This window comes from Nyctibius grandis, chromosome 7, assembly GCF_013368605.1.
Source record: "Nyctibius grandis isolate bNycGra1 chromosome 7, bNycGra1.pri, whole genome shotgun sequence".
Classification (NCBI taxonomy): domain Eukaryota; kingdom Metazoa; phylum Chordata; class Aves; order Nyctibiiformes; family Nyctibiidae; genus Nyctibius; species Nyctibius grandis.
In genome coordinates this window covers 3172131-3198852 of record NC_090664.1, presented here as the reverse complement: position 1 = coordinate 3198852, position 26722 = coordinate 3172131, and the positions used below count along the sequence as shown (strand labels likewise).

Sequence of the window (26722 nt, the reverse complement as noted above, 5' to 3'; positions counted from 1 at the left end):
GGTATTGTAAGGAAGCCATAGCTACAAAAACTTTGGCTAGTGCTCTCCTTATTAGTTAAAAAGTGCTCCATTCTTATTAAACTGCTAATGCAAACTTCTATAACCTTCTGAAAATGAAAATACAACCCTGAAAACACTCAGTATGCTTTAAACATTTTTAAAGAAAGACTTGGGAAAGTAAAAATGTTTTTTCTTGCCACGTTAAAAAACAAATGGCTGGCTTCCATGCCCACACTCTCAATTCCCATGAAAACTGCAAGCCAGCAAAAACCATTCCCCAAGTGCTTTGTATTGTGCTATTTATTGTTAGAGAAGGGATTACTTTTCATTAGCTTACCCCTGGCAAGAAGAAATCTTAAAACATATCACATGGGGTGAAGGGTGTGATTCATAATTTTTGAATGGAAAAGGCTGGCATAAACTGTTCAGCAGGCAGAGCTGGCTCATTGTTCTGCTGATTTCAACACGGCATTCCTTTCTTTCCCTCTCTTTTTCTTTATGCCTTCAGATTGTGAAACAGCAGTTGATTTTTTATATAAGTCGCAAATAGTTTTAGTCGTTTATTAAGAAAAAAATAACCCTGACTGCAAATTTCATTGCCATGGGCCGTACCCCCCACCATTACACAGACAATGGATCTCGTAGCCATTTTATAGCACCATTCCTGAAAAAGACTGACTTTCTTTGGCTCTTTGGAGCTATATAAGAATAAGATATATTTACTGTCCGTTGCTTTTCTGGAAGACAGACCTAACCCCCTGAGAAGTTGAGAAACTAAGTATTCTATTGATTTCTGTCAGGGCCCCACTGAGTCTGGATTAAAATGAAGAAATGATAGGTGCTGTAGAGACCAAAAGGAAAGGTCATTTGTCACATGCGTGTTGCATTGATGTTTTAAGCATCCCTAGGAGTTACACACTCGTAGGGATCTGAATTTTGTTTTTCAGAATACACTTTATAGAAAAATTTTTTACAAGAAATTTATTTTACAGAATAAAGCACGATTATTTCCCTCTTTTTTTTTAATATTAAATAGCAGATGAGATTATTATGTACACTGACAGGGCAGCTAACACCATTTTGGCTGGTCCCCAGGCTAAGCATCGTTTGCTATGCCGTATCATTTGAAAGATGACAGCAATGGATGGAGCCACATTTGGAGCTGCACTGCATAAATCCCACAGATCCACATGTAAAGCAGAAAGTATGTTTCAATTGCAATACTTCTGTTACGTTGAAAGGGCTCAAATTGTGCATGACTTCTTTTGGAGTGGCAGGAGAAAAGACTTAATGGTAATTCTCTGCTTTAACTTTCTACTGACATCTTTGAGCTCCATGTTGTCTATTTCGGCTTCTGGTATTTGCCTGCATTGATTCTCTACTGCTCCATTAAAGGAATGTTTCTATTATTTCCCAGTGATAGCTATACCTAGTTTCTCTTGAAGGAAATAAAGCCTGTCCTTTCTTATCACTGTACCTGCTGGTTCATAGATTACGAATGAGTGATGAGTCTCATCTGGTAAGTCCCAATTTTCAGCCTGGTGTGTGAGCAAGTTCTGATACTGGACCTCAGGCTGCTCTAACCCTTGTTTATCTGAGAACAGTGCAGAGATATTTGTTGGCCAGGGTGTCCAATCTTGAAGATTTCTTCAGGAAAGTTTTACTTGATATTGTATTTTTAAGATTCTGCTGCACGCTGATGACACGCTGTTTGCAAATAAGGCATTGGAAAGATTTTCTGATGAGGGACAATTAGAAGAGTGTGGTTTGTTTAGCAAGGCAAAGTAACGGCTGGAAGAAGAAATGACTGCTGCCTATCAATATTCCAAAAGGCAAGAAAAACACCACTAGGGAAGAAAGGCATTCATGCACAGTAATGAACGCTATTTGCATATGAGCAAAAAGGTATAAAGGGGTGCCAATACGTATGGATAGACTGGAGGTTTGACAAGGTTTAGTCACTTGGGCAGTCAGGCCTACAGCAGCCTCCTGGGGAGAACAGCAGAGACAAAACAACAAGCTGTATTTTCGATTGTGTTCAACCCATTTATGGGAAGGGAGTTTGAGGTGGTGCTCAGACAGCAAGGCCTGGATCCAAGCACCCGATGGCTCTCTGCCAATTCAGTGTCCCTAACACTTGCACATCAAGAAATGTCTATCGGTGAAATGACGAAGGGGACAGCAGGAGGAACTAGTAAGTGAGGTTTGATGAGACCATGGGCTGTAACTCAAGAAGAAACGTAAAAGCTGTGAGGAGCTGCACTGGGAAGCACACCTTCTCCATTCACAGAGTAACAGTAAAATCGTATTTTCCTGCCAATGCCATCTGATAAATGAAGCTTCAAATGAAAAAGGCTTGGGGGACACTCCTGCCGAGCAGCTGCAGCAAGATGCAGAGTTAGCCAGGCAGTTGCTCTGCCTGCCTGTAAGGGAGGTAAAAACCTTGGTTTTCTTAAAAAAAAAATCAGTTTGCACCCGGCTGGGCTGACAAGGAGGAGGAGGAAGGAAGGTGACAGGGCTGGAGGCGCTCCCTGCACGCAACACACGGAAACACTAAGCAGCACGACCACAGGCAGGGGTCACACCCAGAGCCCGGAGGTGCGACACCCGAAGCCTGGCCTGCTCCCGACTCCGGGAAAGGCAGAGCCAGCCCGAGGCGCCGCGCAGGGGAGCCCAGCGGCGGAGCCCCCCGCACCGTCTGCCTTCCCGCCCTCTCCCTCACGGGGCAGGCCCCCGCGGCGGGGGGAGGGAGAGCAGGGCAGCCTCTTGTCGGATTGGACAGCACTCCTGTCAATCAACGCCCGCGGCGGGGTGGGGCGGAGCGCTGTGCGTGCCCGCCTCGGACAGGGCGGGGGCGGGGCACGCGCCCCTGGGTGTCACGTGGCTGCGCGCCGGGCGGGCGGCCTGGCGCATGCGCGGTGGGGCGGGCGCTGAAATTCAAATCCGAGGAGCGGTTGGGGTGGGGGTTCTGCCGCTCCGGGGCGGCCTGAGGGAGCGGGCGGAGCGCGGGCGGTCGGCGGCAGCGACAGCAGCGATGGACCCGTTCACTGAGGTGAGGGCACGGCGTGGGCCGGCCCCCGAGTCGTGAGCTGCGGAGGGGGCGCACCTGGAGCTTGTTCCGGGGAGGGGGCGAGTTGTCAGTGGCGGGGGTCGCAGGGGAGCTGCTCCCTGTGGCCGCGCTCTGAGGGTGGAATGGTTTCTCGTGGCTAAGGCCTGTCAGCGCTCCTCATCCCCTCTTACATTATTCTGGGGGTTTGTGGGCTTGTAGGGAGCCTCATTCTCTGCAGCGGGGAGACTCCTGCCCCCTCGTCTTGCTCGTGCCGGTACCTCCAATATCGCAGCCGCCCAGGCGTTCGTGGGCCGCCACATCTTCCCCAGGAGAGGTCAGGGCCGTTGTTCGTGCGAGGGTTTTCGAATGGCAGGACCTCTTCTAAACCAGGCCGACACTTGGCTGCGTTTCCTAGCGCTGTAGAGTTTGCCTTTGGTGTGCGTCTGGCAGATAAGACTTTCGGTTGAATCAGAAGGGAGCCTGGAAGCTCATGGGAGTGGTATTGACAGCCATTGTGCCTGCCATATCTAAAGGGCGAGTGTGAAGTTTGCCCAAAGCAGCAACCATCTGATTAAAAATGTGTCCTGACATGATTGCAACCCGGATTGGTCACTCTCCTCGGCAGGCACAGTTCCCCTTTTTTTTAAAAAAAGCCGTCAGTTGTTAGGATGGATTTGCGTGTGTGTGCTTGAGTTTTACAGAGGCAAAATTGTAACAAAATAAGTGGAATTGACTGGCTTGAATCTGTGTGAAGGTTTCTTGAATCTGTGTGAAGGTTTCTTGAATCTGTGTGAAGGTTTCTTGAATCTGTGTGAAGGTTTCTTGAATCTGTGTGAAGGTTTCTTGAATCTGTGTGAAGGTTTCTTGAATCTGTGTGAAGGTTTCTTGAATCTGCTGTACTGTACTCTGGTTTCACGTGTCAAGCTGTGGAGCTGTCTTGTGACTGCTTTGAGAAATGTCATAGTAAAAATGGCCTTCAATCCACAGCCTGCATAAACAAAAAACCTAAACTACTTAAAAAAAAAAAAATCCAAATCAAATACGGCAGTGAAATACTCTCTCCTCCCCTTGAAGACAGTCTGTACATGAAATTGTCATACTTTAAATAAATTGAGTGCCCAAAAAAGGCGACTGCGCAGATCTGATTTAAAAAATTGAACATAAGCTATTGATCTGAACATACTAAATGTGTTATGCCAAGGCAAATTTACCCTACCCCCATGTAAAGGCTTGCTACGTATAAACACCTAAAACCTCCTTCCTTAATTGGTAGTGAGTGACACCATCTGACTAGTCTTAAATAAACTTCAAGTCCGGACTACTGAATCAAGTTTAAAACGGTTTTGCACGCTGGGAGATATTCCAACCTCAACACGCCCTTCTAAATAAAAGCTCTGACCAACTGTGAGGCCGCTCCTCAGAGTAAACTTCATTCAAATGTTAGCTAGTATGTTAGGCAGAGTGCCTAAAATGTTGCCTTATCAAGAATGTTTATGCTGTGGAGGGTGTTCCACTGTTGTGTAAAAATCTGACCAATATTAGTGTATTCATATTGAAATTTAATAACTTCCCTCAAAAAAGTTTTCTGAAAAAGAATACATAAATACTAAAATAAATACATAAATGCAAAGGAAAACATAAATACTATTTATGTTCTGATTTTTTTTTTTTCTTTTATTATAACCTTCCCTTAGTTTAACTATTTTCAGATAATCTTTGTCTACAAATTACCGTGCTCTGTTACTTGCAGGGAACTGGTGAGGCATTCTAAGTGTTGATTACGCAAAGCAGTGTAATTTGAGCCTTAATTGGCCAAAGCATGCTGTTAATTCAGTGTTTGCTGATCACTTTACAGTAACAAATTTTGTCCTGGTCTCGCTGAATTTAAGCTCAAATAAATCTTGCTATAAGATTCAGTGGAATGCTTTCAAATCAAACAGTTCTGAAATAATGTTTCTTTTGATTAATGTTATGAGCAATCTTACTAATTCATCTTACTAATAACCTTCTGAATCTCAACTAAATTATTAATACACAACTCACTGAGGAGATGGTGCAGTGGATACGTTTTTAGGATCATAATGAACATGCTGTTTGTGACTTTAAGTTTATAGCTGATTCTATAATTCACCTTTTTTGCATAAAAGTCTTTGGTACTACAGAATGTTAGAACTAGTCTAGGTTATTTTGTACTTTGAGGTACTTATTAACATTCATAGAGCAAAGTATGGTGTCCTAGCATGGAGGATGACTAAAGAGAAAAAAGCGGTGCAGTTTCTCAGGGGAAAATTTGTGTATCTTAAAGGTCTTTTCCAACCACAACAATTCTATGATTCTATGATATGTGAAGTTTGAAGTTAACTATTCCTTCATTGTCAGGGATAAATTTGCTCCCTTTGCTGCATTCTGCTAATAAAGCAGGGTAGTTAGAACAAATTCTTGTAGTCACATATACGCCTCAGCATCTTCTCTAATTCCTAGATATCATGAAATAGGTAAGTCCTACTCTGAGACTTTGGCTGTCATTGGAACACTTGAAGAATGTACTCATAGCAAATACCCTGCTGATGAACTTGAAAAGTAAGTCTCAGGTTCTGGTGACTGGCTTACTCATGGTGCGTAATAGCAGAGTTTGAATTATGGCAGTTGCATGGAAAACTTGAGCTCCAAAAGCCAATAAGAGCTGGAGTTCAACAACAGAGGCGTGCATTCTTGGGAAGTGACATCCTATTTGTAACAACTGAAATTCCATTTTACTGAACTAGCAAACCAGAAAGGAATGTGACTGCATTTGAATAGAACAGTGGAAGATATAATCAACTTCACGCAAGAACAACTGTAAATTTATATAGCCTTTAAGGTTTATTTATGTGGGTATTACCTGTGCTGTGTAGCTCTGCCTTTTGGAGGTTGAAATAAGGAAACTTGGCTTGTGGACACAACTAGCATGGAACTTGCGTTGAAGGCACTCCTGGCATTTCATGTGTCCCCCTCCCCAAAATCCTCCTCTTCTATGGAAGTTGGAGAAACTGATTTTTGCTTTCACAAAAAACTGTTGAGATTGACTTTCCGTTTGTCCTGTATTGCCCTACAATGGAACATTGTGTAAGACTTCAGCCTTAGACAGTTAAAAATGAGAAATGTGTATTTAATTGCTGTGCAACAGGACAGATAATGGCTGGCACAGTTCTCACAATAATTTATGTGCCACCAAACAAGTGCAGTTTATACGCTTCCCTTTAAAGGCCGTTAGTTCGATCACACAATTTGTCTCAAAGTGCCTTAAAACCTAGATCAAAGGAGTAATTAAGTATTCTTTAGATGTGATCAAACTGAGTGATAATGATTTATGAATGCAGTATTTAAAAGAAAAAACACACAACCTATTTCAAACTTGGATGCTATAAGTAATCTCTTTCTACTAGTGTGGAACATTTACTAAAACAGCTATTTTGTATGGAATATGATCATAGTGCTCAAATTTCTAATGGATAGGTAATGAAAGAGAATATTGTTACGCAGCTTAATTGGTATCTCTATGTTCTGTATACAGGTATACTGTGATAAATAGACTGTTTATTAAGACAAGTAGTTACAACATCAGTCTATTCTTAAAATTTAAGCTTGAGGAAGAGAAATTCACCTTTTGATTTAGAATAGCAACATTTTTTTAAATATTAACAGCCATGCATTTAATTTGTTGAATTTTTTTATGACCACTTGGCAGCCACTTCAGTGTTGTTTATTTTGTTAGAGGGTTAGTGCCAATCAGGTGACTTGACCCTATGCTTTAGCAACGTGTCAAAACAAACCTGCTAGCAAGACTTGACAGTTCAAGACTGTCATGTGGTGATTCAGTAAGAAAAAGTAATTACTTTCAAACATTTCTGACTACTTCAGGCTCTATAGAAGCCTCTCTTTTGTTTTTTTTAATTTTGCCATTGCTTGTGTCTCTGTAACCTGGTTTCCTTTGAAAGCCAAATTAATGGGAGACACTAGTTGATTTAATGATCCTAAGTTTGGAACCTACTGGCTAGCTTCACCTCTTCTTAATAATAGAGTAGGTGTCTCAAACTTAACTGCTTCTACAATTTTCATGAAAGTTTGTGGCTGGGTAAAAAGACCCAAACCATTGCCTGTGTGAAGAAAATGCTGCAGCCTGTTGTATGTCTGGTAGGCCAAAGTACTTCAGATAACTTGCAAACATGTTCTGACCAGCCAGATAGCAAGAAGGTAGCTTGGAATGTGCTGCAGTGCGAGCTACCTTTGGTCTACCAGATACTTGGTGAAAATGGGAGAAGCTGTGGGCATTGCAATGGTGAAATCAAAGTATGGAGATCAGGGGTTATCACAGTGAGAAAAAGGAGGTAGACAGAAAAACCATGTAGTTGGCAGTGTAGGAAACATGTTTTGTTCGTTCTGCTTTCAGGAGGGGACAGACGGTCAGAAAAGCAGACTTGGAATATTTCTATCACGTTGCATTACAGTAGATCAGTTAGCAGCATCCGAGCGCTGCATTTGTCTTAACATAGCCTTCCCTATAAATTTCTGGTATTGTGGATCTGAGTGTATGCTATATAAAATTCAAACACTTTTAATTTGAGCTATTGCTAGGTAATACACTTATTGCACTGTATAGTAACACATGATTTATTGACTACTCAGAAACTCCTTGAAAGAACCCGTGCCAGGCGAGAGAACCTGCAGAAGAAAATCGCTGAGCGGCCCAAGATGGGAGCGAGACCCACAATGCAGACGAAGAGGGTCAGAGAGCCTTTGTTAGAAACTGGTAACCAGGCACCTCTTCCTGGTGAAGAAGGTATTTTGCAACAAATTTAATAAAGATTGTCTTGTGATACACATCTCATCTCCTTTTTCTCTAAGGGCAAGCGAAAACCCTTAGTGTTTATATTAAACTAAACAGCGATGGATGCAGTTAGCTGACCACTAGGACTGAATATGGCTAATGTTTAACTTAACCTGAGAGCAGATGTTTTAAGTAATTAGTAACCTATTTAAAAGTAATTGTATAATGCCAAAAATAGTGCCTTGTGCTTGGTAGAATTTGGGAAGGGCAGGTTTTTGGGAGGCGTATCAGGGTATTCATAAATTATACCTTTATTTGCATTACAGTTTTGTACTGTCTCTGAAAATACCTTAGATTGATTGAATACTAATTAGCTTGGATACTCTGACCTGTACAGTGAAACCTGGTACAAAGCCATCACCATCAAAGAGGCTCTGCCCTGACGATATGGAGACTCAGACTTCCAGTTCAGAGAACATACAGCCAGTTCCTTCAAGTTCCACAAGCCATCATTCGCCTGAGATGACTTCAGAGTTGCGTGTAACTGCTTCTAACAGGGCGTCATTGGTTCAGCCTCTTGAGAAAGGAAAAGCCAACACTGAGTCAGAAGCTCCTGCAGCCCTTTCAGTCAAAACACGTATGCAGAAGTTGGCAGAACAGCGACGCTGCTGGGATAGCGAGGGTATGTTTCACTTGCTAAGCAGTATTGGTGTTTTTAGTGTTTGCTAGCAGAAGATAATTTTGTGTGTGTGACTGCTAATATTTTCATAAAGAATTCTTAGCACTGGGGAAGGCCTGAAATAATGAAACCGTTGACTACAGCTTAATTTTATACATCCTTTCCCTACTAGTGCGATGCCTTGCTCATCACAACAGTGACATACAACTAGTAAACTGCTTGGTTAAAAATATGTTGGCTTTGCAATGAGCTTTAATTTAACTTGATTAGTCTCAATGCCTTAAGGGCTAGTACCTTGATTCTCTTGATGGCAAGAACATGTAACTGTTGATAAACTCAACATATGGCAAAATGCAAAAGATGCAAATACATCTCAATATGTTTTATTAGCAAAATGTATGTGTTTTCTTTTTTTCCAGATCCCTCTGTATGTGTTCCTCTGTCTCCCCTCCAGTCAAAAGATCTGTCTGTTTCTCCACCTAAGCAGACATCTAATGCCCTGGCAAGTGATACCCCTATTGGGAGAAGAGGCCGTTTAGCTAACCTTGCTGCTACCATTGGTTCCTGGGAAGATGACCTAAGTCATCCATCTGCAAAGCAAAACAATGCACAAGAACAGCCTGGCACTACTTGTTTATCCAAATTGTCCACTACAAGTGGAGCATCTGCTAGAATCAATAGTAGCAGTGTAAAGCAGGAAGCTGCATCCTGTTCTCAAAGGCTTGTTGAGGCTTCTTTTAATAAACCAGCGAACTCAAAGGTAGCGGTGAGTGTCTGATTTAGGTGCTGATTAAAAATTGATTTGAGTATTGAGGGGGACAAATGTTAACTCGTAACTGTTTAATCTGAATTTATGTATTTGGTGTGAGCAATCTTAGTCTATTTACAACTTGTGCTTTATTGCAATTCCACATGCCCTTTTTTTTAATAGCAGACCTGAAACAGTTTAGAATCACTTTTATTGAGACTTAAAGCTGAGTGTACTTATGAGTCTTGTGAAAGTTGATGTCAAAGTAATTGCTGGTCTTTTTGACCATCAGAGGGGGCTTCTTACTGGGTTTCGTTCTGTAACTTCATATAGTTGACGGATTTAAATTGTAAATATTATTGCTGTATGAAAAGTCAATCAGAATGCTGAAATTAGTAGTACCAGACACCTGTTGTTCAATTTATGCCATTTATGAAATGGCAATATCTGCTATGTGCAGTCTGGTTTAGGGAAACATGGGAAAATACCTAAAGTAGCTGGCAAAAGCGCCTGGAATCAAATGCTGAAACAATTTGAAATACTGGGTTAAAAAAAATATGCAAAAATCTTCTAACACTTGTTCTCAGCTTTTTCTATTGTTGATGGAATACGTGTGTTATGTTATAGTATGCTATGCAGAATGCTTTCATTATTTTTCCTCTTGAGAATGTACAGTCTCATTTTAATGTTATTCCTTTTTGCCACGTTAAGGATACGAATAACTTTTTAACACAGTCCTCAAGAGTCACTGTTCCTTGTTCTAAGGAGTCTGAAGTGCAACAACCTCTAACAGAGAATCCCTGCAGCCGTCAGGAAACTGAGAAGCATACACAAACAGCAAAATCACCTTTGTCTCAACCAGTTCGGTCCAAAGAAGAGCCAATCAAAGGAACACATGTGCAACTTGAACCTAAGGGTAAACCCACAACACCAGGTAAGCTGTTTTTCAGCTTCAATAAATGTTCATTCAAATTAGGCTTATGTGTCCTTTGTTGAAAACTACATATTAGTTAAGATAATAGGATAATGCCTATTTCCTGCTGCAACTTGAGTAAAGTCCTGAAGAGGTCTGTGATAATTATCATAAATTGTATAGCTTCTGTATTTTGCAAGGGCATTTTCTTGGACATGGTTTTATAACCCTTGAGAGCAAAATCAGTCTAACTTTTCTCTCTATGTAAAAATGTATCCTGCTAACATCAGTTAATTGAGACTATTCAGAGCTTCTTTCAAATGTTGGATACTATGCGTATCCAATCTATATAAGGTAAAGAGTCTGCATGTATTAGAAGAAATTAAAGCTAAATGCCACATAGATGCTCTAACTCTGCATAGTGTCTGTCTTTTCAGTGGTAGCATTGATGTCGAAACAAGTGATTGTCCCTAGTTTTAAATACAACTGCTTGTTGTGTCAGAAACTTGGACTAACAGCCTGAAATCTCTGAGATCTGATGGCCAGTAGGGGAAGTGTGTGTCTCTAGATATGCTGACAATAAAAGACAAGCTCAGTGGAGTGGATGCCAAACAATGTATCTGCCTTTTGTACTAGAATGTTTGTTTATATGAAGGATGCAAGTGAGGCTGGTTGTAGGGGAAATGTTGAAAAAGGAAACCAGTTTAAATAACTGGTGGATTATGTGTGGACTTTAGTATGAGAATGACATCTATTTGCTCTGATTTGCTGCTTTATTAACTTCAGTGTTCTGTTACTGGAGTGATTTGCACTTCAGGTTTTGTTGGTGTAAAGTGTAATGGAGTAAGAGCTATAAAGGAGACAGCTTAATTGCTTCATTGAGAACCTTCAGCAGGATGCAAAATCGCAGTGATTTTTTTTTTTTTTCTGTGTTTTTGAGAGTTTCTATTAAGGCAAAATAATTGTCCTTTTAGGGGGATCAGGAATTAAGCCCTTCCTGGAACGCTTTGGGGAGCGCAGTCAAGAACGTAGTGCACAGAGTCCTGCTACGAGTACTCCAGGGCGCAGAACGCCCATTGTTACCCCAAATACAAGGACAATCCAGGAAAGGCTTCTCAAACAAAATGAAAATTCCTCTACTGCCAGTTTAGCACTTCAGCTTAAGCAGGTATGACTTGCTACATTCATAGCTTGTTTACAAGCTTGGGGAAGATTGCACCTACCTGAGGAATTTGAAATGTTTTGACATCTTAAAGCTGTCAGCTTTTCCCCCATTCCCTTTATTTGCTTAGGAACGTGAACGAGAACTTGCATGCCTTCGTGGCCGGTTTGATAGGGGCAATCTGTGGAGTGCAGAGAAAAGTGAAAGTTTGAAGAGAAAACTTCCAGAAGCTAAAATGGTAATGTGTTACTTCCATGTATCAAAAGATGATAGTCTATGAATTGCTTTAACATGTTCTGAACACAGGGACGGATAAATATCTGCTTTGAGCCAACTGATGTATTTATTTTTTTGATGATGTTAAATGTGGCTTTTTATATCCTATAACTTTAAACCAGAAGAAAGCTCCTCACACAAACACTCAATTTAGTATTTAGTACTTCAGCTGATTTTTTTTAACATTAAACAAATAGGATCCTTCTTGATATTGGATAGGCAACCTCTTTTTCCTAGCAGGTGTTAAAATGTGTTTCTTTGTGGCAGTTTTTTTAGTCACTTTGAACATTATCTCCTGAATGTACTATGCTTTTATTTTTGCCAGGAAAGCCAATCTCAGGCTAGTCCAAAACCTCCTCCTAGTTCAGGTGCCACTGCTTTTGGATCAGCAGAAGACACACCAGCAGGTGACAGGCCAGCAAAGTCTCCCAGCATGGAGTCTTCAGGTAAGAACTGTAACTCTTAGCCTGTGGCTAATACTGGTCTGAAGCACTGCACTCAACATTCATGAGCAGATAAAGAGGCTAGCAGCACTGACGTATAGAACTGGACCTCTTATTTGGTTATTTGTCTAAATCTTCTCATATGGTAATGCTCTGCACTCCTGTACCACTTGAAAGACTGGCAAACCACACTGCCTTTCTGTTTCTCAGTGGGTTTACCTATGTTTCATCCTGTCATGTATGTTAAGTGTAGGGAGAGTGAGTGAGAATCGTAAGTTATAGATTTAATCTATACTGTACCCGAGTATCCAAATTTCCACAATAATCTAATGGGGAGGAACTCCTCCCTTGTCAGTATTCCCTTATGATATTAATTCTTATAGTAGGGGATGTGAAAAGAATTGAGATGCTCGTGACATCCTTTCTGGTGCTTACTGAGTGGAAGAGCCTCCAGCTCTCTGTGAAAAAGAGTGAAACTAGTTAGTGCTTCTTTTAGACATTACAGGCAAATAAACTATCAAATATGCTTCTAGAAGAACAGCATGTTGACCTGCTCTAGGGTTTGGGTGTGGTAGGTTTTTGTTTGTTTTTTAAATTTTCCATCTTTGCTCTGGAGTGGCTGCACTCTACTTTGGTTTCAGCATTGTTTCTTGTGCTATCAGCCTCCTGATTATAAGATAGAAGTCTCTTCCAACCTCATTGATTCTGTGATTCTGTGATTGATTCTGTATGTATTCTAATGCTTTTTTTTGACAGCAAGCTAACTGGAATACTTAGTCTAGTGGGCTTTTCAGAAGTTGTCAGCTATATTATCAAACTTCCAAAATTCAATAACTAAAAAAAAAATATTCAAAGGCTAGACATAATCTTCAGTGACTTCTTTTTTATAAACTACTTAGATGCTCCTAAATGTGAAGAGACTGATAAACCCAGTCCTCTGAAGATCGCTGAGCCGAAGAGCCCTGTAAAAGCGATGTCTGTCTCAAAACTTGAACAACTTGCTGAGAAACCAAAAGGTTTGTATTGAGTAGATGTATATTAATGCACTTAGCTATCTGTTGCTACTTGTTCAGTGGAGTGTTCATATCCTTGAAGTCTGAACAATGAATTCACCATACATCTCCTGACACTCGTGTGTGGTTTGTAATAAGGTTTATATAAAACAAATCAGGAAACTTCTTTTATCATAGCCCTTTTCTCTTTACATTCAAGTCTTCAAGGAATATTAAAACGCTGATGTTAAAGTTTATTGGGAAAGGACAGAAATGACTGCTGTACCAAGGGACTTGCAGTTAAGTTCCAGACCTGTTTGAACTAAAATGGTGAAACTTGTCTAACAAGTGCATCTTTTTATTCCCTCTCTGTATCAATTATGCAGTATATGTGATAATAGTATATTAAAATAAGGATGGAAGTATACTTTAGGGTTCTATATGCCTGACTATAATAAAAAGTGCTTTTTAATCAAACTAACTTGAAAAGCAAAAATAGTTGGCTTATCTGTTAAACCTTTCTGTTCATTTAATGAGAATTAAGAGTTTAGTCTTGATGCTACTAATATTTTTAAAAAATCACTTTTCAGATGAAGTCTGTGAAGTTGAGATGAGTGTGGATGACGAGATGAATAGCTCAAAAGTAATAAATGAAATCTTTGAAATTCTTCAAGAGGATGGTCCAGACATAGAAAAGCTGAAGAAAGAAATGAGCATGAGCCTGGAAGGTGAAAGTGATGAGGATGAGCAAGAAGAGTCACTGAATATTTCATCAATGTCTCTGTTAACCCCTCTAGTGGAATCTGTTGGTCCAGAGGTGAGAGTTCTTAGGAGAAGGGCTTGTTTATCAGAGAGATGTACAATTTGCTTGTGAACAGTGGTACTTTGTATTGTGATACCTGGGCAAACAGAGAAGTTACAAATGACATTTTGCTAATGAAGGCACAATGGGGTAAAGTTATTTTCCTCTGAAAATAGCATAGCATATTGGATGCTCTGCTAAACAAGTGGTTTAGCTTCTGCTAGATCAAGCTTGAGTATATACATCTATTACCTGAACTGGTCTTCTGGTGGTATACGTGCATTCAGTGAAGTGGTTACTGGTGAAAATCTGAAGAGAAGTAATGATGTAACTGTACCAGTTAGGAAACTAAGGGTGAAATCTCCTTGAGCTCAATGATCTGTTGGTGTCTTTAAAATGAATAAATAAAATAGCTTGCTCCATGTCCTAGGAAATATTTGTGAAACGTCTGTTAAATAGTATTAAGCAGCTTCCAAATTTACTGTTTATATGTAATCACAAAACAAGTAAAGCTGAGAGGAAACAGATCATGATTAATGTGGACAGATGTCTGCAATATAACCTTTTATTCTCCCCAGGCCTTTGCTTCTCCTTGTAAGTCAAATGGTGAAGGTAGCAGTATCAGTGATGTAAGTCTGAAGTCTGAAAAGTTCCAAAGGACTAAAGTCCCCAGGGCAGAATCTGGAGACAGTATTGGCTCTATGTCAGAAGATCGTAACCTTCCGTACAGGTAATAAACACAAAAACCCACACCAGATTCTGTAAGTGTGCAAATTAAGACACTGGCTTTTTTCTCTTCTGATGTAGCATGCTGCTTAAGCTACAAACAAAGCTTTTTTCCAAGATCTTGGCCTTTATCAAAGATTCTCTGTATAGTCTTATGTTGCTTAAATTTAAAATGAGCTGATAGAATCTTTTTTTAAAGCCATTTAGGCAAGTTGGAAAACATCAATACCTGATACATATGTATGTATATTAAAAAAAGAAAAAGCTTGGCACACCTGTGAAACATTTAATGGCATTTCCTCTTTTAAAAGTGTTGATGCATATAGATCTCAAAGATTTAAAGAAACTGATCGTCCTTCAATAAAGCAAATCATTGTTCGCAAAGAAGATGTTACTTCCAAACTAGAAATGAAAAAGAATGGCCCATCTGACCAAGTCAATATCAAAAAGAAAATGCAGGTATCTAATACACTTTTTTAAATCCTTTTTGTAATTTACTATTTCCTTGCTTAATTTCCCCTGTGAATGCCCAGGATGTTAACATACTGCTTAGAACTGCAAAATTAAATTGTTTAGCATAAATACCTAATGGTAGGGAATGATACTGCATAATTTGAACAGCTAATGCATCTTTTAAAAGGATCATACTACAGCATAAGTCTGGAGAGAACAAGCCATTGTTTTGAGAAGGGGACGGGGGAATCTGTATCTTATTACTGCCTTTGAATTAGGCAGGATTCCTAACTACATACTTGCAGTAGGCAATATTCTGATCTTTGCTGGTGCCTTGTTCACCTGCACTGCTGAATTTCTGGTTAACTGCTGCTTTCTCTGGTGAAGGGAAGACTAGACTGGATATGGAGCATACAAACAATGAAGTCATTCACTCCCTACCATTTTTAAGTTACCTCCAATGTTGAAAAAAGTTGTTGTCACGGTTTAAAGCTGGGCTGGCTATGAAACCTGTGGCAGATGCTCTCTGTTAACCCTCCCCCCCACCTGAAGGGAAAGGGAAAAGGGAGAGAGACTGACGGGTTGGGAAGTTAAAACAGTTTTATACAACTGTAATAATGAAAAAGAGTATAATAATAATAATGGAGATAATTAAATATACACAAATAAATACAAAACCAAGATCAAGCTCCCCCGATGTCGGCCACGTCCCCACCGGCACTGCAGGGCAGGCTCCGGGAAGGCCCAGGCTGGGCCCAGCGACGGTCGAGAGCTGGATTCAGGGATGCCCGGATCGGCGGCAGCAAGAAAACAGACGGAGTCCTCTTCAGACACCGGCCATAGAAGAAGGGGGCGAGAAGGGAGAGACCCTCGTGATCCCCTGGCTTTATACCGAGAATGACGTGTATGGGGTGGAATACCTTCGTTGGTCCATTTTGGGTCACCTGCCCTGTCCGCTCCTCCCTGCAGGTGCGACCCCCCCACGGCTCTTCACTCGTAAGCAGGGAGGAATTTAGCAGTGACCTTGGTTTCTCTAAGAATAAGTACAGCCAGAGCCTTTCTGCACAACATCCCTACCGGTGCCTCAGTGATAACTACAAACTTCGAGCGTTGTCAGTGCTAGAAGCAGACACTGTCTGCAAAACATGCAGTTAGTTTCAGAAAGTGCAGTTACTTAAGAGACTTAGCTGAAAGTAAAAATCACTGAAAGGCAAATTGGCCTGGTCTAGGCCAAACCAGGACAGTTGTGTTGCAATATTCTGTTGCAGAACTACAGTAAACAGCAAGATTGTTGTAGCTTACTATCCAAATATTCTGACTTTTCCAAAGCATAGCCAAAAATGCTAATGTCATGGTGTTTCTTTGTTTGAATCTAACAGTAAATCTCTCTTCTTACTAATTATTTTTACTGCTGATTTACTGTAGGAGCTGAATAACGAGATCAACATGCAGCAGACAGTGATTTATCAAGCCAGTCAAGCTCTGAACTGCTGTTTTGATGAGGAACATGGAAAAGGGTCACAAGAGGAGGCGGAGGCAGAGAGACTACTTCTCCTTGCAAGTAGGTTTTTAGACCCAAGTTGAATTCTTTGTCATGAACACTTTGGGAAGAACTGATGAACTGTGGCAATGCATTTATTATGCTACCTTGTAGTTGCTTACTTCTAGTTTTTCACCTGGAAAACAAGAGATGATAATACCTGCTCTGTCTCAGCTTCACCTGCAGGCAAGAGGACACTTTTGGTATCTCTCTTGTCCCTTGTATTCCTGCTCTTCTGGAAGATGATTAACATTTCTGTTGCATTTTACATACTTATGGGAAAAAAAAAGTGTTCAGTACTACTTTTTCCACTGTTACAATAATAATTAATTAATTTCTCTATGCAGCTGAGAAGAGAACTGCTTTATTAGAAGAACTGAATAAACTGAAGAGTGAGGGACCTCATAGTAGAAGAAATAAAGCTGCTTCTCCATCCACTGAATTTGCTCCATCCAGGGGATCTGTTTCCATTTCAGAAATGCGTCTACCTCTAAAAGCAGACTTTGTATGCGGTACAGTTCAGAAGCCAGGTAAAAATTGCAACTGAAAGCTTTACCCCTTCTCTCCCCATTCCTTCTATGTATATTTCTAGTTTATTCTCCTTGGGTTTTTGTCTTCTGTGTTAGTGTTTCTCAGAACTCTGGGGGTGATGAAAATTTTGCAATTACATATAATTGATCTGCTTTTTGGCTGTTTTCAGTATTTTCCCTGGTCTTTTTAGTTGCATTCTTTCCTGGCTTTGTGAGGTTCAAGAAACTTGTCAAGACTTTCCCAGCCAGTCTTAAATATCTTTCTGTGGTCCTCTGACCTGTTGGGGAGAAATTAGAATTTTGTATCTCAGGTTATCTTCTCTCTTGCTGCCTTGGAATTTTTTTGATGGATGCAAGTCTAGTACTAAATATCATTATATAAATTCTGACCTATGTGGTGGTGTGAAATGCTCATTAAGCCTCTATTTTTTTCAGTCCTTCTTGTTAACATTTCAAAATACTTCATTTACAAAGACTAGTCTTGCATTATCTTATCATATTTAAGTCATTAAAGCATTAAAAATGTGGATTTGTTTCACCTTTTGTTCCAGAACAATATCTGGTAATATCTTTTTGTAGATCTAGAGACTTATCCTGGAACATAGTAAGCTTCTGCATCATGTGGTTGTTTAAAGAATCTGCAAGCCCACAATAACCAGTGCTATTTTATGTAGCGTCACAGAATGAGTGCAGCTGGATTCTTCTAACATGTTCCTACTTCTTGCCTCACTAAAACTTGAGGCAAAGTCATTGGACAAAGTCTTGTTTAATATTGGTTGCAAAACTTCTGATGAATTCATATGTAGCCATTCTTGTTTTCTTATTTAACTGTTCTATGAAATGTAAAGTGCATTTTTATATCTTCAAGGAAAAACACAGCCAAGAATATAAATGTAAATACCTGAGCTAATTTAACCCCCTGACATGTTACAGGTCTTGTTGCATCAGACAATTCATGACTGTTATAGAGAAGCCTCTCAAATGGTTACAAAATAAGTTTAGTTTCTGTTGGTAATTCTTGCCACCAAATTGTCTGAATAAACAACTATGAACTATTTGTCATCAAAACTGTATTCTGGAAGTGCAGCATTTTGCTATGCATTGTGCACCAGAACAAGCTCTATTAATCACTTCCATCTCTGAAGAGAACCTCAAATATAAAGAGTACAAATCGATGCTTACTGGAGTCTTCACCAGTTGTTCTGAAAGCTGTCATTTGTCTTACACAACAGATCGCTCAAACTGTTTAGGTTTGTTGTTTGTTTGTTATGACATTATGCAATGCTTTTGCTTTACTGTTCATCAATTTGCTGCAAATCATCTCCTGACACTATCAAGGTGTGCTCTTGTGGTTGTCTGTCTTTTTTTCCCCCTTATGTGAAAAGTTAGTGAAATGAGTTGCCTGGATAACCAGTTCCTTCATAGGACTGAAAAAAGGGTGAGAATGGGCAGTAGCAAAAGCTGATGTATGGTTAAGCTAGCGGGCCTGGAGAATAACACCAGAGTCTAAGGAGCTAAGATTAACTGTGAATCTGACTGAAAGCTCTTCCTCTCACCTCTCATGCACTGGGTGCTGTAGGTCTGGCCTGAGATGCCCCAGGCAGTAACACAGTTGCGAATCCTGTGGAGACAGTCTTACTAGTGGACACAGTAGGAAAAAAAAAAACGAAACGTGTTTTAAGAGTAAGTTTATAAGTAAATCTTGACTGTAATCAAGTGTTTAAGTGAGGTGAAACAGAGGTGTGTTTAATGGCAATGCAGTGAATTCAGTGGTTTGGACAGTGTGAATCACAGAATCACACAGAATCAACCAGGTTGGAAGAGCCCTCTGGGATCATCAAGTCCAACCATTGCCCTGACACCACCATGTCAACTAGACCATGGCACTAAGTGCCATGTCCAGTCTTTTCTTAAACACATTCAGAGATGGTGACTCCACCACCTCCCTGGGCAGCCCCTTCCAATGGCTAATGACCCTTTCTAAGAACAAATTCTTCCTAATGTCCAACCTGAACCTCCCCTGGCGAAGCTTGAGGCTGAGGGTTTTTAGATACTTGGATACCTCTGGCTAATGAAGCCATCTGATATGTATTTACAGAAGCAGCAAACTACTACTATGTAATAATACTGAGATCTGGAGCAGAAAACATGGTTGCAACTCCATTAGCAAGTACTGCCAGCTCCCTGAATGGAGACGCTCTTACTTTTACTACGACATTTACTATGTAAGTATAAAGAAAATGTTTTGGAACCAGTTTCAACTCTGATGGTAGAGCACACATAAAAATGTTTGAAATCTTCATATATAAGGATGTCCTATTCTGCAAACAAATATGGTGAGATTTCGTGGTATGGGTATTTCCTGCTTCAAGAAATAGTTGGAATGCACTTCTCTCAAAAGAGCAATCTAGACTTATTCCAGCATCCATCAGCTAACTTGTCTCTCGCTTTTTCTGCTTTTTGTTCTCTCCTGGAACACCTGCAATGACAAATGGATTGCTCTGCCTGAAATGTTGTATTTTCCTCTTTTGCAGCAACTAACATTTTACGTAGCTATTTGGTTTTGGTGTCTGGAAAAACTAGTACTCTTAAAACTAAAACTTCAACTCTTGTATGTTAGCTAAAAAGATGTTGTGAGTTTTTAAATGGCTGCTTGTTAGTAAAATTCTTCCAAAATAAATAAGCAAGCTTCCTTTTTAAAGTGCCAGCAGTGGACTGAATGATGCAACCTGAGAAATGGTAGATGCACTCTGTCTGCCCCTTGCCTGCTCTCCCCTTTTGTTCTAGAAAGTATCTTGATAGTAGTACACTCAAGTCTTAAAAATAGCAATGCTGCTTGCACTGGAGATTACTGTTGTAGAAGTGAAAGGATCTCAGACAGCTCTATTGACCTGCAGGAACAAACTATGACTTACTAATAAGAGATGAGCTATTAGTCAGCACTATAGGTAAGCTTCTCTCAAGTAGAACCTAGCTTCTCCTAGCTACTCCCTGGAGAGTTTTAAGGAGGGAAGAAGTAATAAGTAACCTTAAAAACCAAACAATCCTTTTTTCTTCAGTCTGTGTTTAACTTATTTTTTCCCCCCTCTTCCCTTTTAGGCATGATGTGTCAAATGACTTTGAAATAAATATAGAAGTTTACAGTTTGGTACGTATCACTTCCTGTCAAGAGGATGTATGAGGGAGAATGATGTGTTGTACTTTCTTAATACCCTCTTGCCTTACAGGTGCAGAGAAAAGAAGTTACAAGCACTGATAAAAGGAAAAAGGCAAATAAATCTAAGGTAAATGAAACATGAAAATCAGTATGTTATATTTCAACAGAAGGTACACTAGGAGGACTGCAGTGTTCAGGGAGAACTGACTAATAGTCTTAGACAATCTGTTGCTTGCTTTTACTCTTCTTGTTCTTTCTTGGAACATCTGCAATGACAGATGAGTTAGGGAGTCCTGCAGGTATTAGTAGATTGGACCTGCAGCACTTGGTTGAGTGTGAAATATATTGGAGGGGAAGGAAAGCTCTTCTCAGTGGTGCCCAGTGACAGGACAAGGGGCAACAGGCACAAACTGAAGCACGGGAAGTTCCATCTGAATATGAGGAAAAACTTCTCTGAGGGTGACAGAGCACTGGCACAGGCTGCCCAGGGAGGCTGTGGAGTTTCCTTCTCTGGAGATATTCAAACCTGCCTAGACACAACCCTGTGCAACGTGCTCTGAGGGAACCTGCTTTGGCAGGGGGTTGGCCTAGATGATCTCTAGAGGCCCCTTCCAACCCCAACCATTCTGTGATTCTGTGAAAAGAAGTCTTGCTAGTTCTGCAAAATGCTATGCTTTCAGACTTATATTTATTAGATGTGGTGCCTCTGGTAGTGATTTAGGGCCATTATTCTCTATTTTACTCAAACTACACCAGTCAGTATGCCCTACGCTGCAGTCTGATTTGTCTTAAAGGTTCTGTTGATCAACTGCAACACTTCTCTTTCTTCCCAGTGTTAAGTGAAAACCCTAGTTGCTTATTTTTAAAGCAAATGTTTTAATAACTCCTTGGACATAAATATTTCAGTTTGGATAGGGTGCACATTTCAGGTGTTTGTATTAATTCTAATAAGCAAATGTAACTTTGAAGCCCTGTTACATGAAGGAAAAAGGTCTGCTATGTTTGTTTTTTAAACACACGCTGTCCATAGCAAGCTAATGCATGCTTAAACTTTTCTGCGGTAAATATTTCTTTGATATGTAGCATTCCTTTGACTGAAAGATGTTACATTCAGTCTGAGTTCAAAAAACAAGACTTACTCATAACAACAACTAGTATACATTAAAAATTGATTTAGGTGATAAGCCTTCAGTAGTTTCACTGTCTAATTTTCATCCTACTGTGATGGACAAATTCATTAGCAAATACATTTATCTTCTATTCTTTTGTAGGTTATTACTCCAAAGAGATTACTAACATCTATTACCTCTGTAAGTATGAATGTAATATTGTAACAAGATCCGGTTATGACCACTTCCAAAGGCCATATTCTCACACTGAATAAGGCTGTGGCCATAGCAGGCTCTTTGTGTCCCTTACTTGAGACTCTATAAACTGCCCAGCTTTCTGCCAAACTCTTCAGCAACCAGCTCAAGAAATAGATAACGGGTCTAAATATGTAATGCTGGAAATATGCAGTTACTACACATTTATTTGGACTTTCTTTTCAAGGTGTTTGTTTTTTTTTAAAAGTACTTTAGGTCTAGTTTCTTTCTAGCCTAGCTCAGTCTGCTGTAGAAATTGTCAGAAATTACTTTTCCACTAAGCTTTTATTTCTCTCTTTCTAGAAAAGCACCCTTCTTACTCCAGGTAAGTAAAATCTAAACCTCTTATGCCATGATGAATGATCTACACTTGCTGTCTAAAGCAGTATATCAATAAATAATACTTGTAACAGATGATAATTTCAGAGTAATAAGCACAGAATTATGTCAGTTTGCCAGCCCAGAAACTGGCCTTGGGATTATATCTGAGTTACTGTTATGTTTAATGAAAGATCTCTTCACAAAATCAAAATTAGTATCTAGTATCAGATGACTGGTTTATGTTCCTTTCCTGAAAAGGTGAACTCAAATGAATTTTAAGATTTTAAACTAGAGTCTGACGTCAACCAAGTAATACAGAGCAAACTTGAAAATATGAACAGGTTCTGAAGTATTGCTTGTGTGTGGTGGTTTTAACATGTTTATTTCTGACTCTTGGGGGAGAAGAACAGCATCTCGGAATGTTTTTCTGACTACATAAAAATGTTACACGCTTGTCTGGCTACAGCATGAGATACTTGAGCTAGCTTTAATACAAATTGCAGCAATAAGGAGCTTATGAACTAACTCTAAAACATCTCTCATGCTGCTTCAACTAGTCAGATTCCTGTGCCTGAGCTATAGTGCTTATTTCTATTGATACAAGTGCAAAGAGGAATATAGGCATACAAATTCTAGAAGATTGCAGCATGTCACTTGAGGAGAGGTTAAGAGATTGAAAGTCAGGTTCCTACTGCAAGGCAGGTATGCTTTGTAGTGTGCACTAGGGTGTCCTCTGTGCCCCTGAGACTTCTTAAAATGCTTTGTCTTCTACTTTGTGAATATTTCAAAACTTCTTTCTGAAAGAAAAGATCTACTGAGGAGGAATGGTGTGCACCAGGATCCTGTCTGAATGTACTGCTGGGCTGCACTGCAAAGAGCGCTTCTCCTGGAGTGCTGAGTAGGGCACGCATACAGTAGTACAAATAAAGTGTTTTCAAGCCTTGCAGCATCCTGATCGTGTGTTGTGTTAGACTTGACTTTAACTTCTTTCTCCACAGCCATGGCTAGTCCAGGTGGCCCTAATGCTGTACGCACTACTAATTTCATCCTTGTTGGATCCCACAAGCTATCTCTGTCTTCTGTAGGAAATGCCAAGTTTGCATTGGACAAGGTAATGGAAATTACGGGTTACTAATCCAAACGTAATTGCACGCTACTAGAAAAACAAGTATGAGTCTTGGTTTACTGTTTTTAGGTGAAATTACCATCCTAGAAATGAAACATTTAGGTTTACATATGTTATTTATATATATACAAAAATGTATGTATAGTTGTTGTTACTCGTATTTATTTTCATATTACTGAAATGTAATTTTGAGATACAACAGAAAGACTTAGGTTATTGTGCCAGATGTTCTTTCCTTTCTGTAGCTCAGTGTAAAGCTATATGCAAAGATAATGAAGGCATTTGATTACTGATTTGCTTTCGCTGAGAAAAAATTAACGTATGCAGTTGGCATCTCTGTATGTGGTCCTTGTATTGTTCATAGCTCTTGCAGTCTTGCAGTTATCACTAAGACATTTAGTGCGTTTTAATGATAATGAAGTATTTGAAATTTTCTGCATTTAATTGACTTAAAAATTGCTATTTGAATATAGTTAGGAGTATGAGTTTCCTTTCATATCCTAATTCAATTTGTAGAAGAAAACTATCTTAATGTTTTTTTGAAAGAGAGCTATTGTTGAGTTTTATACCATTAGTTCCTTGTCTAAACAGAATATATTTATTGTCTCTTACCATTAGAAGTTAAAAAATACAATCTTACATTCACTGTAATCTCTGACCTTGTAATATCATATACCTAAAACCTATTTTAATAGGTGTTTATGCCAGCAGCTATCCTAAGCTAACTTAAATTAATTCGAAAGTTACTACTGCTTATGGTAGTACTAAATTACAGCTTTATGTATCCATACAGCAGCATAAGAATAAATTTTCTTCTTGGCTAATTAAGTCTTACTGTGGTGGTATTAGTATTGCAATTATAGCTTGTGATGAGAGATGAGATAACAAGAATTGGTTGTGCACAAGATTAAAAACAAAATATTGCCATAATCCCAACTTGCTTTTTAGAAGTCTTTCTCTGCAAGTACCAGCTTTGGTTCTTCAGCATAAATGTTTCTCTTAACCAGAACTATGTGTAGAAATCTTATTTTGTGTATGGCTTGGTTATTGGAAACTCCTTGTTCTTGGAGGTATGGGAATTGGCTTTTACATTATATTCAGCAATTTGGGTTTGAACCTTTTTAGTTGTCTCTTGAGGACAGGATGCTGGACTGGACTACTGAACTGTAGCACAAGCACAAGGTTCAAATAGAATCCCAGGGAAATCATCACTTGATTAAATTTTTCCAAGTGCAAACTTCAATGGTGATGAATAAGAATTCCCCTTTTTGTCAGTTAACTCTATTAAATTATCACCTTGGTAAAAGTTTGGTTTTGACTTGGCCTGTGGCTGTACCAAACAGCTGCTTTTTAACTTGCTCCATGCATTTCTAATACAGAACAAACTGCTGCCACTATGGGTTTTTTTTTCAAGTTTCGTTCCTCCCTTTTATATGCACTGTTAAAATTCAGTGTACTAAGGAATAAAATGTACTCATGTATAACTATATCTATTTTTTTCTAAAAACCTTAACTTTACACTAATCGCATTGAGCATGTTTCTTTTTTCCCTAGATAAATTTTGAAGGGGAGGAAAAAGAACTGTTGGGCTATATGTTCCAGGACAAGGTTGCTATGATCCTTTAGTTTGTAACTTAAAATAGGAAACTGCTTCCTAATGCATGTTGCTCGTGTCTGTCTGGCCTTTTTGCAGTATTAATGTGTTTTTCTTCTAAGAAAATGCTTACAAAGATTTACTAACTAAACATAAGAAGTTAGGAGCCTTTAAGACTCGCAGAATTCTACTCCCTGTCTTCTACAATAATAGGCGTGCTGCTAGAACTCAAAGTAGTTCAGGCCACGTAGGGTTTTTTCCTTAACTAGCATGTGTCTCTTGTCTTCCTAGATCACTAGAGAAGGGTTTGTCTTCAAAACAAATCAATATTTCTCTTAAAGTTTGCTAGTCACGAAATTTGAGCCAACTTCTTGATGAACTGTACAGAACATAGAATCAGGTACTCTGCTGATAGAGGACCAGGGAAAAATGACTGGTGGCCTAAATGTTGGTTTGACTAAACTTGTTGCTAGTGAAGAAAATTAAAATCACTCAGGAACTAAATATCTTCTTTCTTATTCTATCGAGACCTTGTTCTGTCAAGGCCTATCATGACCTTTGCTTTTTAATCAAAAAGTGATCATAAAGAACTAACGTTTTGAAAGTACTAAGCATATCAAAATGTGGGGTTCTTATTTGTACACAAATGTGCGATTAAAATATTTAGCTTGGTGTATATGTATTTGGCTTTAGGAATTATGTAAATTGATATGCTTACAAGAAATAATTGGTCTTTAATCTCTGAAAGTAGTTTTATTTAGTTAACTATTAACTCGGATCCCTCAGAAGAAAGTGTTTTAGATAGCTTTACATATGTTTTCTCTCATGCCTTTGAAAGGGATATAGCATTGACTAGAATGTAATATTTCCAGGGAGGTGGTGGAGTCACCATCTCTGGAGGGGTTTAAGAAAAGACTGGACATGGCACTTAGTGCCATGGTCTAGTTGACATGGTGTCAGGGCAATGGTTGGACTAGATGATCCCAGAGGGCTCTTCCAACCTCATTGATTCTGTAGTTCTGTAATTTTTCCCATTATGTGTACAGCAGGGTGTTTTGAGACCTACTTTAGGAATTAGTAATGGTGGTGTAGGCTCTGCATAACTGATGTGTTCTGTTTGTTATACAGCCTTTTTGCTCTACTGTCACACAGCTCTTCACTAGTAAACTTCATAATACACAAAGCAGATTCTTCTGTCCTGAGATAAATTAGAAAGGAACGCAAAAGCCACAAACATGAAGTAGGGAATTGGCCAAACTTCCTTGAGGCCCTCATTCAGAAATGGATTTTACTGTGGTTTGGTAGGAAATAAGCCAACATTCCCTGGTGTAGCATGTAGGGTTGTAGTTGTCTTTGATAACAATCCAGGACTGATGCAACTTATGTGCAAACGTTTTACTATTTTTGCTTCTCAAATGGTCACGCAGACTCCTACCTGGTGCTCAAAACTTTGCTGTGCTATACTGTAGGGCCAGGTACGTGAGCAAGCTGTGTATGCTGTCTTAGTTCAGTAGATCTAACTTGGATCACATGCTTGTGCACGTGTGCATCATGTCTGGGAGGAAGCTGCCGTATGCCTACAACTCAAAGGTGATCATATTCTCACCATAACATCCATTTCAGTGTTCTGCAGGGTTCACTGAGGCCTACAGATGTACGCTTTTAACTACTGAGGCTTACTCTTGGTCATCTTAACTACCAGCAAAATTTAATTCCATTTGATCAATGTTGATTCCGTGGTTCTAAAGCTACTTCATTATTCTGTACATATGCCCGTTCCCTGGCAAATGGTTCTTTCTGTGTATTTGAGCATCATCATCAACCTTTCTGATGTTTCTAGTAAGACAAAGCTCCGATGTTTCTGATTTTTTTTTTTTTAAGGATTCTTACAGTATTGCTTATTCAGATTAGCAATAAAATAAGGTATGCAGAATGCCCTGCACATCATTTGCTTGTTGAATTAGTAATTTGTCTCTTAGCTTCCCTGTGGAAAAAAAAAAAAAGATGCGATTCCTTGACAGTACTGGTGGGAGCACTCAA

General features: G+C 39.5%; 1 protein-coding gene across 1 annotated transcript in view; it reads left to right on the top strand.

The window, feature by feature from the left end:
• Positions 1 to 3034: 3034 nt before the first annotated feature.
• The window catches only part of ANLN (anillin, actin binding protein), a 29887-nt gene continuing 6199 nt past the window's right edge, over positions 3035 to 26722 (top strand). The window contains exons 1-21 of the mRNA XM_068405159.1: positions 3035 to 3052; positions 7715 to 7868; positions 8254 to 8538; positions 8955 to 9301; positions 9995 to 10217; positions 11171 to 11364; positions 11489 to 11596; positions 11960 to 12080; positions 12977 to 13093; positions 13660 to 13886; positions 14450 to 14601; positions 14909 to 15056; positions 16476 to 16611; positions 16938 to 17120; positions 19219 to 19345; positions 20220 to 20268; positions 20348 to 20404; positions 21549 to 21587; positions 21945 to 21966; positions 22961 to 23073; positions 24643 to 24696. Coding sequence (XP_068261260.1) covers positions 3035 to 3052; positions 7715 to 7868; positions 8254 to 8538; positions 8955 to 9301; positions 9995 to 10217; positions 11171 to 11364; positions 11489 to 11596; positions 11960 to 12080; positions 12977 to 13093; positions 13660 to 13886; positions 14450 to 14601; positions 14909 to 15056; positions 16476 to 16611; positions 16938 to 17120; positions 19219 to 19345; positions 20220 to 20268; positions 20348 to 20404; positions 21549 to 21587; positions 21945 to 21966; positions 22961 to 23073; positions 24643 to 24696 — 2874 coding nt within the window. The remainder of the gene's footprint in view (positions 3053 to 7714; positions 7869 to 8253; positions 8539 to 8954; positions 9302 to 9994; positions 10218 to 11170; positions 11365 to 11488; positions 11597 to 11959; positions 12081 to 12976; positions 13094 to 13659; positions 13887 to 14449; positions 14602 to 14908; positions 15057 to 16475; positions 16612 to 16937; positions 17121 to 19218; positions 19346 to 20219; positions 20269 to 20347; positions 20405 to 21548; positions 21588 to 21944; positions 21967 to 22960; positions 23074 to 24642; positions 24697 to 26722) is intronic.